The 18,610-nt window shown below is 37.0% G+C and overlaps 1 protein-coding gene across 2 annotated transcripts in view; it reads left to right on the top strand.

Annotated features, from left to right (window-relative positions):
- The window catches only part of ptpn4a (protein tyrosine phosphatase non-receptor type 4a), a 38,382-nt gene that overhangs the window by 13,729 nt on the left and 6,043 nt on the right, over nucleotides 1-18,610 (top strand). Inside the window, exons 4-16 of one of the 2 annotated variants that reach the window (XM_079464783.1) lie at nucleotides 522-564; nucleotides 690-768; nucleotides 1,528-1,572; nucleotides 2,062-2,114; nucleotides 6,349-6,469; nucleotides 6,616-6,703; nucleotides 7,032-7,120; nucleotides 8,346-8,409; nucleotides 13,011-13,183; nucleotides 13,392-13,460; nucleotides 14,065-14,199; nucleotides 15,349-15,510; nucleotides 18,374-18,527. In XM_079464783.1, the coding sequence (XP_079320909.1) occupies nucleotides 522-564; nucleotides 690-768; nucleotides 1,528-1,572; nucleotides 2,062-2,114; nucleotides 6,349-6,469; nucleotides 6,616-6,703; nucleotides 7,032-7,120; nucleotides 8,346-8,409; nucleotides 13,011-13,183; nucleotides 13,392-13,460; nucleotides 14,065-14,199; nucleotides 15,349-15,510; nucleotides 18,374-18,527 (1,275 nt within the window). The remainder of the gene's footprint in view (nucleotides 1-521; nucleotides 565-689; nucleotides 769-1,527; nucleotides 1,573-2,061; nucleotides 2,115-6,348; nucleotides 6,470-6,615; nucleotides 6,704-7,031; nucleotides 7,121-8,345; nucleotides 8,410-13,010; nucleotides 13,184-13,391; nucleotides 13,461-14,064; nucleotides 14,200-15,348; nucleotides 15,511-18,373; nucleotides 18,528-18,610) is intronic. The other variant, XM_079464784.1, reaches the window with a different exon arrangement.

Consider the following 18,610-nt stretch of genomic DNA (forward strand, 5'->3'; position numbering starts at 1 on the left):
GCTATATTTCTAATTTTGTTGATGTTTAAGAATTTGGGACATTCCCCTTGAACATTCAATCTGTGAAGTGTTGTGTTTGCTCAATGTTAAATTTTGGTCAATTCATTTAGGAAAATCTGAAAATAAAAACATCTACTGAAGGCCAGATAAGAAAACAATGTAAAAGTACTTGAATATAAAATATCTTTGTCTCCGTGCGCTTTTATTCATGTTTTACAAATTATTTACCAACTGCTCGATTTGTTGTTTACAAGTCTCCATGGTTATATTGATTCGGTTGAAACTGGATCAGTTAAAGAGTTTTTCCTCAACAAACCAATAGTTTTGTTTCTGTGTGTTGTAACTGCTGATAAGTACATCCCCGCCTCCCCACAGCAGAAAACACAAGCCTATTGAATTATTGAGTGGCATTAGGTTGTGTTGGACTGTTGCCATGTTATTAAAGATTCTTCCTCTCTCTGTCTCTATCCCTGTTTTTACTCCATCTCTTTTTATCTCTCCATCTCATCAATATTTTATAGAGGTGGCTGGATCCAAATAAATCCATAAGGAAGCAATTAAAAAGTAAGTCAGTATATACAAGCCTCTAAACTGTTCTGGTGTTTAACACAAGATATTGATTTGTTCTCCCCTTTGGTTTTAACTACATCTTTGTACTGACTCATGTGTTGTGATTGATGAAATTACAGGGGGCTCCCCACATCACTTGAACTTTCGGGTGAAATTTTATGTGAGTGACCCCAACAAACTTCAGGAAGAATACACACGGTAAGTGTGTTCATTTATAGTATAAATCCTTGATCGTTCTTCTGTTGTGCACACACACACACACACACACAAAGAAACATAAGTCAAGCAAATAGTAAAAATTATATTTGACTAAATCATTTAAAGTCCAGTTCATTTTTGACAACAAAATTGTTGGTAACTGTACTTAATAACTGTAAGCCACAAGTAGATTTGTGTATCGATTGAATTTTAGCGATTCTGATTCCGTATATCGATTCTTTTCGATTCCCGGCTTCGATTCAACAGTTGAAGTAAAACACTTAGATATCAACCTGTATCAACCTTTAGCCTGCTTATTGACTGGTTTGCAAAAAAATATATATACATATAAGAGCACCGTTTTGTACATATATTTTCAAAACATCGATTTGTTTGATTTATTGAAATTTGTATGACCATAGTTTAACTACATCATGGTTAAACTGTAGCTACTATGATGACGATGCATTTGTGGTTACTATATGCTTACTATAGTAAAATATGTTTAATTTTCACAATGGCTTTTATTTAGAGATCAGCAGATCACAAGTTAACACATGCACATTTATTTAAAAAAATGCACACCTGAATTTAAATTTTGATTCCGAACTGGAATTTATTTTCGATTCCCAAACCTAGCCAAAGGTTTTATCTAGTTTATGAATCATTTTAATATAAGCATTAAACGTTATGATAAAGTGTAAGTTATAAAATAGGCAATTTTGTCATTTTAAATACTTTTTTTCCATCTCTTTGTAGGTACCTGTATTTTCTGCAGATTAAGCAGGACGTACTCAGTGGAAGGTGAGTTGGATATTATTTGACTATTTGAATGCATAACTCTTTCTTTAGAGTGTTTAAATGTAACGCATCCTCATTAAAGGGGTAGCTTTCATCATTTACTCTCCTTATGTCATTCCACACCTGTATGATATTTCTTTATTTTGCGGAACCCAAAAAAGGATATTATGAAGAAACAACCTTCATTTATGTTTCACAGAAGAGTATTATACAGGTTTTGAATGACACGAGGGTAAATACATGATCATAGAACCCTTATCTTTGAGTAAACAGTCGCTTTAAGATCTCATTTAGAACTATTTTAAACCGCTGTTTATATATGCATTCAATGACCCTTGAGTGCCTGTCATGTGATATCTTTCCAATTTATGTTCCTGAAATGCTCACATATTCTAATTAATAGAAAGTTAAATACTGTTTGGGACTATTGGCTTTTGGCTTGATCACAAGCAAATTACACTGTTCATTTAATATAATTCATGTTTTTCCTAGACTGCCCTGTCCGCACAATACTGCCGCACTCCTGGCATCGTACACTGTTCAGTGTAAGTATGAGCTCTTCGATGTATCTGAGGTTATTATCCATGTGAGTTCGGCATGTTACCAAATAAGCTACAAAATGAAACAATGTGTGATGGTTACTTGCATATAGGGCTGAGAAAACATTACATGTACTCACCCACATTTTCCAGTTTGATGCAAACTGTAAATAACCGTTAAGATTAAGTTGGAATATTTTCATTTATCTGCACTAATTTCACAGTGCATAGTAGAGAAACATTGACCTAGACAGTTCACAGAAACTGAAATATTTAACATATTTTCACGTGTTCATGTGTCTTTTATTAAGCACGACTCTTTAAAACTAGAATAATATGGTAATAGGCAGTCTGTTACACTATAAATGATTGTAAGATTTATACCAAAATCCAGTATTAAGTTTCCCATGAAACTCTGTGTGCAAACCACCAATATACAGCAGTGCAAACTCAGCACGTCACATTCCATCTGTGCACAATCTCAACACTTAACAAGCACTAGCTTGTAAAACAGGAATACATGCAAGCAAGAAACCTCTCTGAAGTTCAGCAGGAGCTAACGCCACCCGGCACATCATATCAGACCTAACAGCAGTGACATGCTTTATACAGGCATGTGTGTGTGCTGACGGTGGCATATCCCGGGAACCTCGGGGGCCCGCTCGCCAGATTGACCTCAGTAATAATGACTCTTGACAGATTGGCGTAGTGAGCACATTTGCTTCGGTCTCTACGGGGCCTTTAACATGCAGTTTAGGCACTATATAGGTCAGAGGGCATTCTGCTGAGCCTGGAACAGCACTATCTATTGCAATCCGTTTTATGTTTGTTTTAATGTTAGCTTCTTGACAGGCTATTATAGCAGCAAAACCGATGCTGCTTTTATTGTCTTTGTTGTCAGTGGAACTGGTTTAGGTTTGCAGATGTGAAAGCATTACTAATCTTTCATGTATTTTACGAGATAACAGATCATGTAACGGGTGTTTCATAATGCTAAACCCTTGAATAGCTTGGAGTGTAATGCTAAACCTTTGAAAAGCTTTCTTATTAAAATGGGGATGAGTGCAATGCTTGGTTTATGGGAATGTAAACTGAATTTAAATCAGTAGGCCTACAATCCTAGATTAATGCCCAACATGTTTGAACTAACAACATTTTGCCCCTGGTCAATGACAAATAAGAATATGCAGGACAGTGATGTAATCCTTGTGATCGTGTTGTTGAAAATGGTATAAATGTTTTTTACAACCAAGATTTTGATTTAATATATTTTTTAATTGGCAAGCCAATGTTATATATAATAATTATGATACAAATTGTGATAAAATAATAGGCAAATAATGGTAGTTTTCCTACCCGAAAGTACATATTTTATTCATTGAACACATTTTCTGTGAAGTTTGCTTCTATATTTAACAAGTAGAAACGTATAAAAATTATATAAATATATTATATCAAATAAAGTGAAATTTAAACTAGATCTAGACCGATATATCGGGCCGATATTTGTAATTTTTTTAAATATCGGCAGCGGCCAATATCCGTGTTTAGTAGCGGCAATTTAAAGTTGGGCACTTCCACGGGCAGCCCGTGTAATTGGTGCGGTGGAACGTGCTGCTGCTGCATGTGTGAGAACTTTTGGAAGAATCAACAACAGTCCTGGGAGATAAAGACGAGGCTTAAATTCTGATAAGTCCTATGGCCATACATTTACTATATATAGTACTAGTAAACTATGAAGTGTTGCTTCGCTTAGTGAACGAAAAAACAAATGCATAGAACCGTCGGTAACTGGCATACAGCTAGTTGAAGGTTAGCTTACTTGCAGTTAACTTTAAGGACTGTAGTGGAAAACTATCAGCAGCTTGCTTGATAACATATTAGCCCCAATGTGACAAGTTCTGTTTTATTTTGCCTGTATCGGAGTCGAAGACTCCGCCCCGCTCACATGTCTTAAGTTAATGTATACAGCTGAGAAAGAAACAGGATGTGTGTCATTATCTGGTCTGTGCATTTAGTCTTAGAGGCAGCAGCCTATAATACCTTCTTCTGTCTGCTGATCATCTGTATTTAACTTATGCAGTAAGCGTTATTGTGTCGTTTTACACTTGGTATTTACTTTTCTAAACCTGAATACTACTGTTACTTTATTTATAATTTCAGGTTGTTGGCTGTTCATCTATGCTAATTTGTGTTCTTGTTTTATTACTGACTTTAGTAGTTCAGCTAGTAGTTTACACAACTTTTTTTCCTTATCCGAATAATGATCCTTGATTCAAAATCCGTAGCATGATCCGAACTGTGAGTTTTGTGATCCGTTGCACCACTAGTTTTGGATATTTAACACTTTTTTCAATTAGAGAGAAATTGTTTTAATGTGTATCAAATATTGGAATCATAGACTGAATTGAAGATGATCGTGCAACTAAAATGCTAACCATGAATGTTAGTTTTGTTTAGTATTTGCTGAACAAAAATCAAATTAGAAATGTTGTGCTGCCACTTATTATTAGTGTGACATTTAGCATGCAAATGAATGGGAAAACTATATATCGGCCCTTAAAAGTTAGCACATATCGGCCATCGGCTGACCCTGACCTCTAAACATCGGCATCGGTTATAGAAAACCCATATCGGTCGATCTCAAATTTAAACACTCGGGCCCGGTTTTATAGACAAGGCTTAGCTTAAGCCAGGACTTTGCCTTAGTTTAATAGATATTTAAGTCGCTTTTATTAAAATGCCTTAGATAAATATATTACTGGTGTGCATATTGAGACAAAACAATGCCCTGACAAATCTTAAAATATGTAATTGCCAATTTTCTTTCCGTTTAGGACTAGTCTTAAGCCTTGTGTGTGAAACCAGGCATCAAAGTATTATGTGTACTACTTTCAGGGTTCTAAATTAACACCCGCCAACCCGCCAAATGCGGGTAAAAATTCATTTTGGCGGGTGTTAATAAAAACTTACTAGCCAGTTTGGCCGGTGATGCATGAGGCATTACATGCATGATACATAAGGCTCTGTTCTCGGTCATTTATCCTATGCATTTATCCACCTGACAGTACTTCCTACATTTCCCAATAACACTGTTTCGTAATGCTACGTGGTGACGTTTCATACGCCCATTGGCTGCGCACAGTTTGTAGTGAAACCAGCGCGAGAAACCATGGAAACGAACGGAGCCAGAGCAGGGAGCAGACTGAAATAAGACGGAGTTTAGCTAGATAGCTAGCTAGCAAAGTAAAGTATAAAGTTAAGATTAGCTAAACTAAATGAGGCGGTGGTTGGGACAGACTTCTGGGGGCGAGAAGAGGAACGAGGCAGGGGATGAGGATATCAACAGAGAAACGAAGAAAAGAAAATTTAATGCCAAATGGCTGACGGGTCGTGAATGGCTTGTGTTTGATCACGAAAATGTCGTCATGTTTTGTCAGGATTGCCGCATGTACGCGAAAGAAAAAAACAAAACGAACAATTTCGTGGTAGGAACTACTAATTTTAAAGTCGAGGCAGTAAAGGACCATGAGAGTGCCCGAAGTCATCAGGAGAGCCTAAGGATTAAAACTGCAGATATATATAAAGACAGATAGAAAGATAGATACTGTAGATAGATATAAACACAGATATAAAGACAGATATAAAGACAGATAGAAAGATAGATAGAAAGATATAAAGATAGATACTGTAGATAGATATAAAGACAGATAGAAAGATAGATACTGTAGATAGATAGAAAGATAGATACTGTAGATAAATCCCAAACTTGAAATGTATGCACTTTCTGTGTATATTATGTTGTATGTATTGTACTTTATATGTATTTTTCATGCCAAAATTGTTAATAAAATGATCAAATGCATTCAGTGTTACTCATATTTTCACCCGAAAAAAATTGGCTAGTGGAAATTCTGATTGGCTGGTAACTTTAGAAAGTTACCAGCCACATTGGCTGGTGATCAAAAAAGTTAATTTAGAACCCTGACTACTTTACTTTATATTATAGAAATAGGTTTAATGTCACTACTACCTCATCCACTGTTTATACTTTTTTCAAAGCATAATATTGTGTGTGGGCCACACAAGTGATGGATTAAGATATTACCACAACAGTGTGAATGTAGCTTGTTTATTGTTACATGATCATATCTCTTTATAAACAGTATATGGTTGTGTAACCCACATGTTGTCAACACATCAGTTATTCATAACAATGTGGTTTTGTCTTGTGATTCAGCTGAGGTGGGCGATTACGGTGAAGCAGAGAATTCTCCGGTATACCTTTCGGATTTCTGCTTCATCCCCAACCAGCCCCAGGGTTTCCAAAAAGACGTCACGAAACATCACCAGCAACACAGGTGAGAGTTACAGCTTTGAACATTGACATGTTGTGTACAACACTAATTCATAACCTCTATCTTTCATGTGATCCAACGGTCTTCTTCATTCTGAGTTTCAATTCTGTGTTTGCCTTTCTCTTATTCTCTTATTTTTTTGGACACAGTGGTCTTACACCAGCACAGTCTGAATTCAACTACTTGAACACTGCTCGGACGCTGGACCTCTATGGAGTGGAGCTGCACTATGCAAGGGTGAGTGCAGCTGTTTTACGAGCTGTCACACATACAACCTTCACAGTTAATTTAACAGTTTCTGTACCTGCTGGATGCTTTAAAGCTTTGTGAGAAACTGACCCCAGGGGTCTCTTTCAAACCTGTTAACCAATTTTGTGTGACAATCTGTCTATCACCACGGAAAAAAATCATTTTGACTCATCTGTTGGTTTATATAAAACAAAAATGCTTTAATTTGCAGTGAATGCGCTTATATTGGAAGTCTATAGTACAGCACAAAAATGTAGCACAGCACCACACTGAAGGATCCTGTGTTTTTCCTCTCTCCCTTTGTTTTTGCTTTTAGGATCAAAGCAACACAGAGATTTTCATAGGGTTGATCTCAACTGGCATAGCCATATACAAGAACAGGGTACGAATCAACTACTTTCCATGGTAAGTCAGTGGTAAAGTGTAATGGCTGTGGTTTGGCTCATGAGGTTATATGAGTGTTTTTATGCATGTTAATATTAGCCTTTTTCTTACCAGATTTCCAGTTTAGGCCAGTTCTGTGCTTTAATTTGGAAGTTTTGGGTATTAATGCACATTATTTTGTGTCTAACTACATGTCAGATTCCAGCGAGAAGTCTGTATGTCTGTTCACACTGAGATGCCGCCACACAAAAATAACAGTAGACTGTAACGTATTTGATCTTTGATGTACAATTTTAAACCATATAACATCCTCAGTTTTGTTTTGTAAAATTGATGCAGTGGTCCCAAATGTATTTGCACACTTTAGCTACCCATAAAATTGTAGAAAGAATCTCATTGCATTTACAAAACGTCAAACCAAGTTTATAACAAATATAATTAGAACTGTTCTCATGAATGAAATGGTCAGGCTTTTTAATCAGGTAAAGAAAGCAAAAGGGGCTTAGATCTCCCCCATTTTTGTTGTACTTGCAATATATTGTGACAAGGAAATAGTGACCCCAAATCTTCATCACACAAAGCATTTATAAACACAAGCACACACAGAGAGGGACATACACAGGCTGTTCTTCTGACACACAGGCCAGCTGCTCTAGCTGTAGTCCAAGCCTCTACTGTTTGAAATGGACACACAGATGCTTTCCAAGCAAACTATGTTTAGCCTACAAATATACAGGGGTCATCTGTCACAGACGTCCAATAAGGTCTCGGGGCAAACGTTTGCTCTTATCAATGATTCTCTCTCTTACCCAGTCATGTAAACACAGCAGTAGTGAAATAAAGTAGTGGTATTAATTGTCGTCATGTTGCTTGCAATGGTTGACGTTCAGGATGGATGTTCTCTACAGACATATGAATTAGAGCTCAACCAGCTTGACTCATGGACCATCTGTTTGTGTGCTGTTGCACTTCAGCGTGTGACAGAATGTGTCATAAGTGGGTGACACTGTGCCGGCATGTGTTTGTGTGGACACCGGAGCGTGTTTTTGTGTGCGTGTTCTGTAGAATCTATTTAGCTTCACTGTGAGTCATGTTTTAATAGGAGGGAAGCTAGCAGACACACTCTGGGCTTAAAATGGGTCAGGAAACTTTAACAGCGTAAAATTTTTGTTTGTCACTGCCCTCGAATATGCGTTTTGGTTTTGCAGACCACATCATATTTTTATTCATTTTTCCTCTGTTTTAGGTTGAAGATTGTGAAAATATCTTTTAAATGCAAACAGTTCTTCATCCAGCTGAGAAAAGAGGTGGTGAGTGATACCGTTTTTCCCCTTTCATTTATTGTTCCTTTCAATCTTGATCCAGAAATATATACTGCTAAAACAATAAAAAAATATAGGGAAGGACTTGATCATCAGTTTTATATATGATCATATTTATCATTCATGTCATAGGATTGTGGGCAGGGGTTAAATTGGGCCGGGGCCATCCGGCTCCACGCATGTGTGAGAACACTCTTATGGTGTTATGGAGCGGCACTCCTTTGTGCCCCTGTATAAATCTCAAATTTTAGTAACAATTTACCTTTTTTGTCAGTGTATACACTTACAGTACTTTGATAATAGTGGAAAAACTTCATTTTCTCTTTATTTGGAGTGACATTTTGTTTGGTGTTCTCTTATCAAAAGGCCCCTCGGAGTGAGAGATATTCTGTTTGGAACGCACCGCGATTGTGTTTCCTTTGTGTTGCAGTGCCCAGCCTATTTGCGAGTTGAAGACATGACACGCAACAACGCTGGTTTTAACGTGTCAATTCATAATGAACTGTTTGTGAAGAAAGGCTCTACTTTCAAATGATGTTTTTTAAATTACATTCAAGCATTTAAAGCTTTCCGGTGGCTCAGTGGTTAGAGCATGGCGCTAGCAACGCCATGGTAACAGGTTTGATACCAGGGGATTGCACATAGTCAGAAACAAAATGTATAGTACAATGCAATGTAAGTCGCTTTGGATAAAAGCGTCTGCCAAATGCATAAATGAAAATGAAAAGCGGTTTGTTCATGGCAGAAGCGATGCATACGTTCATGGGTCAACTCAATCATTGTGAATGGCTTTGTCTCTGTCAACTCCCTTGCTCGTGAGATCGCGAATCAGTTTATTTGTGTACATGGGTCCGGGCAGTGGTAAGGACCCTCTGCTCATTTCTCATTGGGACACCGTTCACTTATTTTCCTGTGATGTGACTGCTTATGCTCATACAGAATAGTACTGGAAACACACAGGTCATACATACAATTCTGTGCCAGGTAGAATTTTTTATTCCAATTACAATTTTTTCATGAAATATTGCAGCGTTTATTGTAAATAGCTTAACAATGTAGCTAATTTTCTTTTTAAAGTTCATGTGCCCAAAAAAACTGAAAATGCACTTCCACCCAATAGTGACTATCCATCTCAAATGACGTAAGTTAGACAGCTTGGGCAGAGCATCCATTAACTCCTCCACTTCTAACGTCAGTCTGCTCCCCAGTTCCATTTCATTTTCAAAATGCAACGGCTGTTTTTATACATCCAATCAAAACTGAAAAAACACTATTATTTTGACATTTGAAATTCCGTTCCATGTCGGAATACGGAAGTCAAAATGATTGCAACTTCCGCTTCCCAGGGACTTGTAAGAACACTCACATTTAAAATGTGAAACAGCAGTATGTGAGGTTTAAAAAAGTTTGTATGGGTGTGAAGAGGTCTTGAGAAATAGAAAAAATGCCTATAAAATAACTAAAATGTATTGTTTTATGGTCTGCAATACAATCTCATGGCAATTCGTAACTATTTTATTTTCATTTCATACTTTGTTTAGTTTCATACTCGTACTATGTAGCATGATTTGCTTTCATGTCATGGATGGTTTGGAGAGGGTCTTCAGCAGTAGCGAACCCTCAGGACCCTCTAGGCCCTCTGTCATGACCTAAACTATCGTAAAAAATTATATTTAAAAACTTTAAAAAGTCGACCGATTTTCCCTATTAGATTTGACTTCCTGGATCGATGCAGACTCCATCCACGTGAGATTTCCAAGTCTCACGAGAGTAATTCAAAATCACGGAGCAGTCGCAGTTCTGCAATGTCATACGCTGTCTACGCTGCCTGCAAGACGTCAAACACATGCTTACACAGGGTTAGGGTTAGGCGCCTTCTGTTAGCAGACCGCTGGCTGACAGTACAGTAAATCCATGGGAGAGAGTAATTTTGAGTGACAGTAAAACTAACCAATCATATCATCTTTCTAAATGGCCCCCTTTTTTTTTGCTAACTTTCCGCCAACTGCAGGGTTGTTCACCAGCAATCTCGTAAAGCGGAAGAAGCAGCCGAAGCAGGTTTGCCAACCGCCAAACCTAAAAAAAAGAAGAAATGTGGAAAACTTAATTCAAAACGCAAAACTGTGGCTGTGGATGAACTTTATCAAGTCTCTGAAAAAAAGAGAAAAGCTGATAAACATTGTTCAAAACAATAGGAGGAAGCTTTGTTATCAAGTAATTTGATCATCAAATTGTAAGTTATTTATGATTTATTAGGCCGCCATGCCTCAATACATTCTGGTTGCTGATGTGAGCTTAATTTGAGACGAATGATTTTGTCTTAAATGTAACATATTGTGCATATTTGCTGTTATTCTGCATGGCAGTGACATTTTATCAGATAAATGGTCAATTTACTATGGTCAGTTCCGTACGTTTAGTTCACTCTAACGTTACCAGTTTAATATTAAGATTTATTATAATCATAGTTTATTCGCTGGTGAATCTCTGTTTACTGTCTGTTAGCATTGGTTTTCTTTGCTGAGAGCGCATCATGAGGTATAGCTTTTTAAACTGGTATTGTGTATGTTAGTCTGTGTTGTTTTATGATCAGACTGGGAGGCAGTGTCAGTCATGTGTGTGTGTGTGTGCGCGCGCGCAACCAGGTCCATTACTACATTGAAGAGCACATACTTGCGGCACGCAGATCATAATGCTTATGTGTATTAACTTAAGGATTTGTTTTTGTATTGTGTGTTATTTTGGTGATAACTGTCTTGCTGTGCTTTTGGCTTCTTGCGTTTCAAGTCTGGATTAGCAATGTAATTGTATCATGTGATAAATGTGATGGTATAATGATGTATGCGCACTTCTATAGGAAAGCACAGCACAGTAAGATAAAACAATGATAAGTGTGTGGGTTGGGGGGACAATGCTCAAACGTCACGATTCCTTACTGGTCTTCAGTATTGCTTCAGTATAGACATCAGTTATGAATTTTAATATAGAGCATTATTAAATGTATTTTGTTCTTTTAGAACAATTCAATAGACTCTTTTAAAGTGACAACATTCACAATCGTGGACTGCCAATAACTTCCAGTACACATTCACAAACAATAAAGTGTCTGGAAATTATTTCTGATAACAGGTAAAAGAAAATGAGAAGAACCGTTACTTGGCTAAACTTGTCTCTCCAATATTTGAGACTAATTTAGACCACGACACCAAGCGCAACCGCTGTATGCTACCAAACCACAGGACCCATTAAACAAATTGTTTATTTAATAAAATGAACAGACAACAAAATACAACGAATGTATTTAATACAATTCTTTTTCAATAATATAATCATATTAACATAAATCAAATCAAACATTAATAGTTATATTATTAGACACTGGCCAAACACAGACGGGAAGTTATCTGCAGTCCTGACACGCGCGTCTGAAAAACCGTTTTATAATGTATTTATAAATTACAAAATCACCATAGACTATTGTAAAAGTAAATGGGTACATTTTCATAAACAAAATACTTTGTGTGTTTATGATGTGTGACAAGGTTTGTGTGCATGTGATGTTTTTTATTTATATTTGTTAATTTGTTTATCCCAAGCTGATTATGATTTAAGTTCAAAGACTTCAACATACATCATTATTTCCAGTAACTTCACTGCACTGCAGGGTGCTTTACATTCTATTAATAAACCATCTACATTAAATGAAAGAGTATACTGGCTCCCGTGGCTCCAGTGATGTTTGTTTATTTGAAAGCGTTGTGTAATTACTACCCTGCTGTCAGTGGAGGTGCAATGAGAGAGACTCTTTAAAGCGTATTGATTATGAAGAGCACATATTGCACTTTGCTTGTGGGGGAGCGGGACACGACCTGACGTTGGAATCGAGCCATTTGCAGAGAATCCTGCATGCCTGAGCCGGGTCTCCACAGCATCGGGCCCCTCAAGTCACCCTGGTGATGTGAATAATGCACAGGGACCTTTCAGATGCAGTTGTACTAAAAGCAGGACTCAGTGATGTCATGATCTATAATTGATGCCCAGATGGCAAAGCTTGGCTTAGCGGGTCCAATTACCTTGGACCTGGGTGGCAGCCTCACCAATTCACCAAAAACAGAGCGGGAAGTACATTCCGGAGTCCCCGGTGACCAATGGAGCTTTGCAGATTGGAGTGTCAGTCCTAATAGGACTCTCCAGAGCACAGCCTTCTGGGTATTTTGGCAAGGTTTCAAATGAAGCCCCATGTTTTCATGGCAAAACAAGACGGCTGTAGAAAGCAAGAGCTAGAGGGTTTTACCATGCGAACACCATCGGGCAGCTAAAACGCAGCATGCTGTCCTTACACTGCGTAAAGCTACACTCCTACAAATAACAAAACTAATATACAGACAAATCTAGATAAACTAGTTGACTATCCTAACCCATCCCTAATTTTAACAGGTACGATGAACTATATAATAGGTAAACTAAATCATTTTCACAAACCTTGATTTAAACTTTGTAAACTATAAACCTGTATTCTCTCGGTCTCGAAATGCCTTAGGTTAGCATTGACATTGCTATATTTTAACCATGGCTTTTTCTTAATACAGAATGACACGAGAGATACTATGCTGGGGTTTAACATGACGAGCTACAGAGCCTGTAAGAACCTCTGGAAGGCCTGCGTTGAACATCATACCTTTTTTCGGCTCGACCATCCTGTTCCCCCGCAGAAGAACTTCTTCTCCCACTACTTCAGTTTAGGCTCCAAATTCCGTTACTGGTAAGCATCTGTGTTATGGTTTTCATTCGATGATAAATACTAATATTATCATCTCCCAAGTACATAGAACAGTAGAAGCATTGTATAAAACCTGTGAACGTCACAGAGACCATTTCACTCGATGTTACAAGCTTTGGAAAAGTCACAATGAAGGTTGTTTAATTGAAGAAAACTGTTTGAATTTTAACAAACATTGTTTATCTCACAGCGGGAGGACTGAAGCACAATCTGTTCAGTACGGCAAAGAAAAGGGAGTTAAAGACAGAGTGTTTGCAAGGTGAGCTTGTAAAGCAACTGTCAACACTATCCGTGCATCCATTTAACATTTTTATTGCAAGCTAATCATAATTATGAGATAAAGTATCTGTAAAGAGACCGATATTACAAGTTTGTTTCATTCGAAATAGCTAGAATTGAAATGTAATGCATCATTTCTTTTACTTTTTGAAAGTATAACTATAACAGAACAAGAACAGCCATCTGTTAAATTGTACTCCAATGTAATTGTTCATGATAGTAATTATTGACATTTATTGACGGTAAATTCAGTGCTGTCTGACTTTTTAAACTGGATACTGACAGAAATATGATGACATGCCTTGCTGTAAGGAAAAGAAAAACCCAGAGGTTGCTTGTCAAAATGTAACCTGAACGCCAGCAGTAAAACATTTAAAATGTAAACAGAACATTGTGAAACAGAAAGGTCAAATTATACACTCAGATTTCTAGGAACTGTGCATGGTTAAGGAAGATATTTTCAACCATTTCACAGAAACGTAGACTGATCTGTTAGATAATGCCCCCACCAGTCATGCTTCTGAAATTGAAATTCAGTGAACCAGATGGAGATGTCTCTGTCAAGATTTTTTATTTTCATCTAGGTCTCCCAGCAAGCCTCTGGGCAGGACGTTGATGGGTCTGACAGACTGGGAAGCAGTGAGCAGGACCTCACTGTCTGAAGAAAGGCTGGAGACTCGCAGTCTGCCCACCCGCTCACCCCCTGGGACGCCCAACCAGTGAGTGCCTTTCTGTTTTAGTGCAACACTCGATCGAATGATCTAAGACTTTGCTGGGTGTTAGACTATTGGGAAAATGAGGTGTTAAGCTGTATATGCGGGTGCTTCTCACAATAGTATGATATAGTTACATTTCATGCTAAACAGCTCTTTTTTCTTTTGAATAGCAGTCATCCTCAATAGCCGGACAGCGGTTAGGGTTAGCAATGAACAAAATGCAGCAAATATTAAAGCATTTGTATCCGTCAGTCTGTTTACTGTTTGCTATATGTCTCCAACCTTTCAAACAGATTTGTGATATGTTATTAACCATAACGTTTTTATCTACATTTAGCATTAGCATTATTGGTCAGCTTGTAAACATTTGTGATCCTGGGGAAACCCAGGCTAACATCTCATAAACTAATTGATTATTAGACAACAAGCATCAACGATTCATTTCAAGCATTGATTTCACTTAGATTTTGGTATTATACAGTCAATATTAAAGATACAATTAAGTAGGATGATTTCATGAAGGACTTTTGCTGGGTTTTCACAAGCAGGGTCACATTTTGTAATGAACAACGTTTTAATTGGGAAATTATTTAAAGATTGAATTAGTTCTGGAATGAATGGCATGGAAAGGCCAATTTAGTAAGTAACTTTGTTTCTGTTTATGATGAACATTTTAATTGTTACATTACATCACATTTGCTGTTTGCATGTTGTCAGTAGTGTTTTTATTTACAAATATTAATTATCAGACTTCTATTAAGAGGGCATTCCCCTATAACCACAAAGCCTATACAAACATATATCAAAATACAAAATTAATGGCCTGATAAAAGATCATATCTTTTATACAGTATATCCAACTGGGCTAAATTGATTCAATATTAATTTATTAAAAAACAATATAGTGTACGGACCTCCGTTTGGAAGAAAATATATAGACCGGACAACCTTTTTCAAAGGTTTTCTGAGATTTACATGTGCATTTAGGGAAAGGTTAAATTTATATGTAGCTATCTGCGAGAAGTTAATGTTACATAACCATGAATGTTACTGTATAATATTTTCTTTGGTTTAATAGGTGACAACACCACACTTGCGGTATTTATAAATCAAACATAATGACTGCAGCAACTATATTTGCTCTGTCAACAGTAGAAACTGCTTATTTGTACAAGAGTGTCCCCGGCTCCGGCCTTCCTCCATGGGTCACCTGGTGGATCATGTCATCCATGCCTCACCCAGCCTCCCTGTGTTTTCCAATCACAAATCGGCCTTGTCTACGCAAGCCAACAGTATCAGTCTGGAGTCTACGCCGTAAGTACTTTCTCTTCCTTATAGAACTGGCTTATTTTATGTTTAATGTAATAGAGGCTAGTCATTGACGTCTTCTGGTAGCATAATGGTCATATGATGGTTCTTGATGATTTAGGGAGGAATATAAATGATTGATAAACCCAATCAGGGAGCAAATGTGGGCAGCCATGCCTTTGTTTTTAAAAAGCTAAAACCAAAATTTTGTTGACAGGCGCACCTGTAGCAAATGTTGTTTTAAAATAAATATGCACTTGTGTTAACACGGCCAAAGTAGTCGCACTGAAATCTGAGTTTTGTGTTGGCAAGCAGGGCTTTGTTTTGTGTAATGCTTAACCCTTAATTAGTAAACAAACATTTAGAAAGTTACTGTTTATTGAAACATTATGTAATATTGTTCATGAAAGTTTACACATCATTCTTGTGTTTATAAATTATGCATTTATGAGTTTCACTATTTTAAGCAATGATAGTGACATTTTAAAGGGATAGTTTACCCAGAAATACACATTCTGTTATAATTTACTCACCCTCAATTTGTTCCAAATCTGTATAAATGTCTTTGTTCTGATGCACACAAAGAAATATATTAAGAAGAATGCTTGTAACCAAACAGTTCTCACAATGGTAGTCAAAAGTGCCCAAGAATAATTTTCTTCCATTCTTCAAAATATCTTCTTTTGTGTTCAACAGAACCAATAACTCTTTTAGCAAATTTTCCTACTATGGTAGTCAAGAACTGTTTGGTTACAAGCATTCTTCCAAATATCTTTCTCTCTGTTCATCAGAACAAATATATATATTCAGATTTCAGAACTCGAGAACTGTCCCCTTAAGCTTAGAGTTTTCAATATTCCTAAAAGCAGCTTCTACCCGTGTGAAATGTGTTTGTGCAGGACAATGCCACTGAATTGTTTTAACAGAAGTTTGGGTTACCCTTTCAAAGTGCATTATAATGCATTTCAAGTCTTTATTATTTATTCATTTTAACCGCAGAGCAACTCTTAACGTTAAATCATTTCGGTTATTGTAAAACACTATTTCCAGAAGCCACATCATTTAGTGTAAGAAAAGCACCTCAAATGTTAAAAGTGGTTCTGCTGCACAATACCATACTTTTATTGTCTATTTGTTTTGCCTGGCCCTCCAATCACCACCCTCCATCTAAACCCTTAACCGGCCCCAAATGGAAACTAATCGCACACTGCGCTGCTGTAAAACATGTTTACCGCTTTGAGCGGTGGGCACAATGCTTGGGTTTAATGGGTCTGTGGTAAATATGTCAAGGCTTTTGTGTAGCTCTTGAATAGATCTTCAGTATACTTCAGCGTAGTAACATTACTAGTGGTAGATATTTGCATGGCATGTGGTTATTTCTGCTTTGTTCACTCAGCTTGTTCAAAGGAAAGGTATTACGAGTTCTTTTGTATCAGTCTTTAAGGTTTTGCAGAAACAGCCTGTTTACAGTCAACACATTAGCCCATCTGATAACATTTTGTGTCACAAAACAATTGTCAGTGGTTGTTAGTTTATGTGTCATATAAATGTTTTTCATAGTCATTCATATCCCCTACAAAGTCACCAAATTGTTAAAGATAATTTATCTTTTTTTAAGTATTTTTTGATCACCGTATAAGAATACACACACCCAAGGGAAATTCCAATGCATCAGAGTTCAGTTTTATTTTTAGTGTGCGTGCCATGGTTTCTTTGTTAGTCTATTTTTATGTCATTAGAAAATAGAACACAAAACATTTCTATCTCACAGAAATTACTATATTTCTTCTTTCCTAAAGATTTGACTAAAATACACACACACACACACACACACACACACACACACACGTACGTTCCTGCTTGTTCATCTCCGTCACATACATTCAAATGATGACACAACCACCTGCTGCAGAATTCTTCTTTAGCACTCGTAAACACAACACATGCAATACTTCAATACTTTCCATTGGTTAGATATTTGCAAAACTCCGTGACAAACATATACAGCGACTAATAATAATGATTTATGACAAAACATAAAAATCATGAAATATGGAGATTCAAGGTTTCAGAAGGACAGCAGTGATATGTTAATCTATTTAGTGAGAGCCACAGCTTTCTGTAGCAGTGTAGATAAACAGATTGGTAAATTGCTTTAGGTGACCTTTGACCTCTTGAAGAATTGTTCAATTTGGGCCACTTAATGACACCATGATTGGGTAAGAACACAACTAGAGACAGACACAGGACTAAACAGGGTCAGTTTGAGCATGTACACACCATATACTGTATATAAACTACACATCAGGTTTGGTGTCGGTGTGCTTTGGAAGCAGAACCTCAGTGTGAAAGTTAAAATACACTGTGTTGCATTATTGAATGCTTCACTGAATTGTTGAATACTGCATGCATTTAGACCAAATGAAATGCATTTTACTGAAATGTAAAATGTATATGATAATGCTATGTAAGTCGCTTTGGATAAAGCGTCTGCCAAATGCCTACATGTAAATGCCCTGAACTAGTTTGAAATCTATTATAGATCATGGATTCCAAGAATGCTACTGCAAAATGTTTATTGCATCTAAAACGCTGTAAAATGGGATTTATTTAAGGATTAACATACCCTGAATTAAATTTTCATAAGGATTACTTTTATAAATGTTGTAATCATATGGATTACTTGTCCTTTTGGAGCTTACCGCCAGGGTTAGGCTTTCATTTTCTGGAAGTTCTCATTTTATTTTGCATAACTTGAAAGTATATCTAAGTATATATAAGTATATATATAAATTTTGGTTTTTATGGGGGTGTGGGGGTTCCACTTTAGGAACCACGACTAACTCTCCAAGTCTTTTTCACCCCTTAGGTCTCCAGAAGGTGTTGAAAGCCCGCCACCCGCCCTCCCTCCCAAACAGTCCCGGAAGAACCTGAGCCAACTTATACTGTCCCACTCACAACAGGACTTAGATAACCACATCAACGAAATGTATGATGTCCCCATAGCTACAGACAAGACTACGGTAGGATTACAGTACATCCACTGACCCGATCTGACTCAGTCCAGTCTGACTATGTGGCAATTTATTGTTCCTCTTTCTAATTC

The sequence above is a fragment of the Barbatula barbatula genome (assembly GCF_947034865.1).
Source record: "Barbatula barbatula genome assembly, chromosome: 9".
Lineage (NCBI taxonomy): Eukaryota > Metazoa > Chordata > Actinopteri > Cypriniformes > Nemacheilidae > Barbatula > Barbatula barbatula.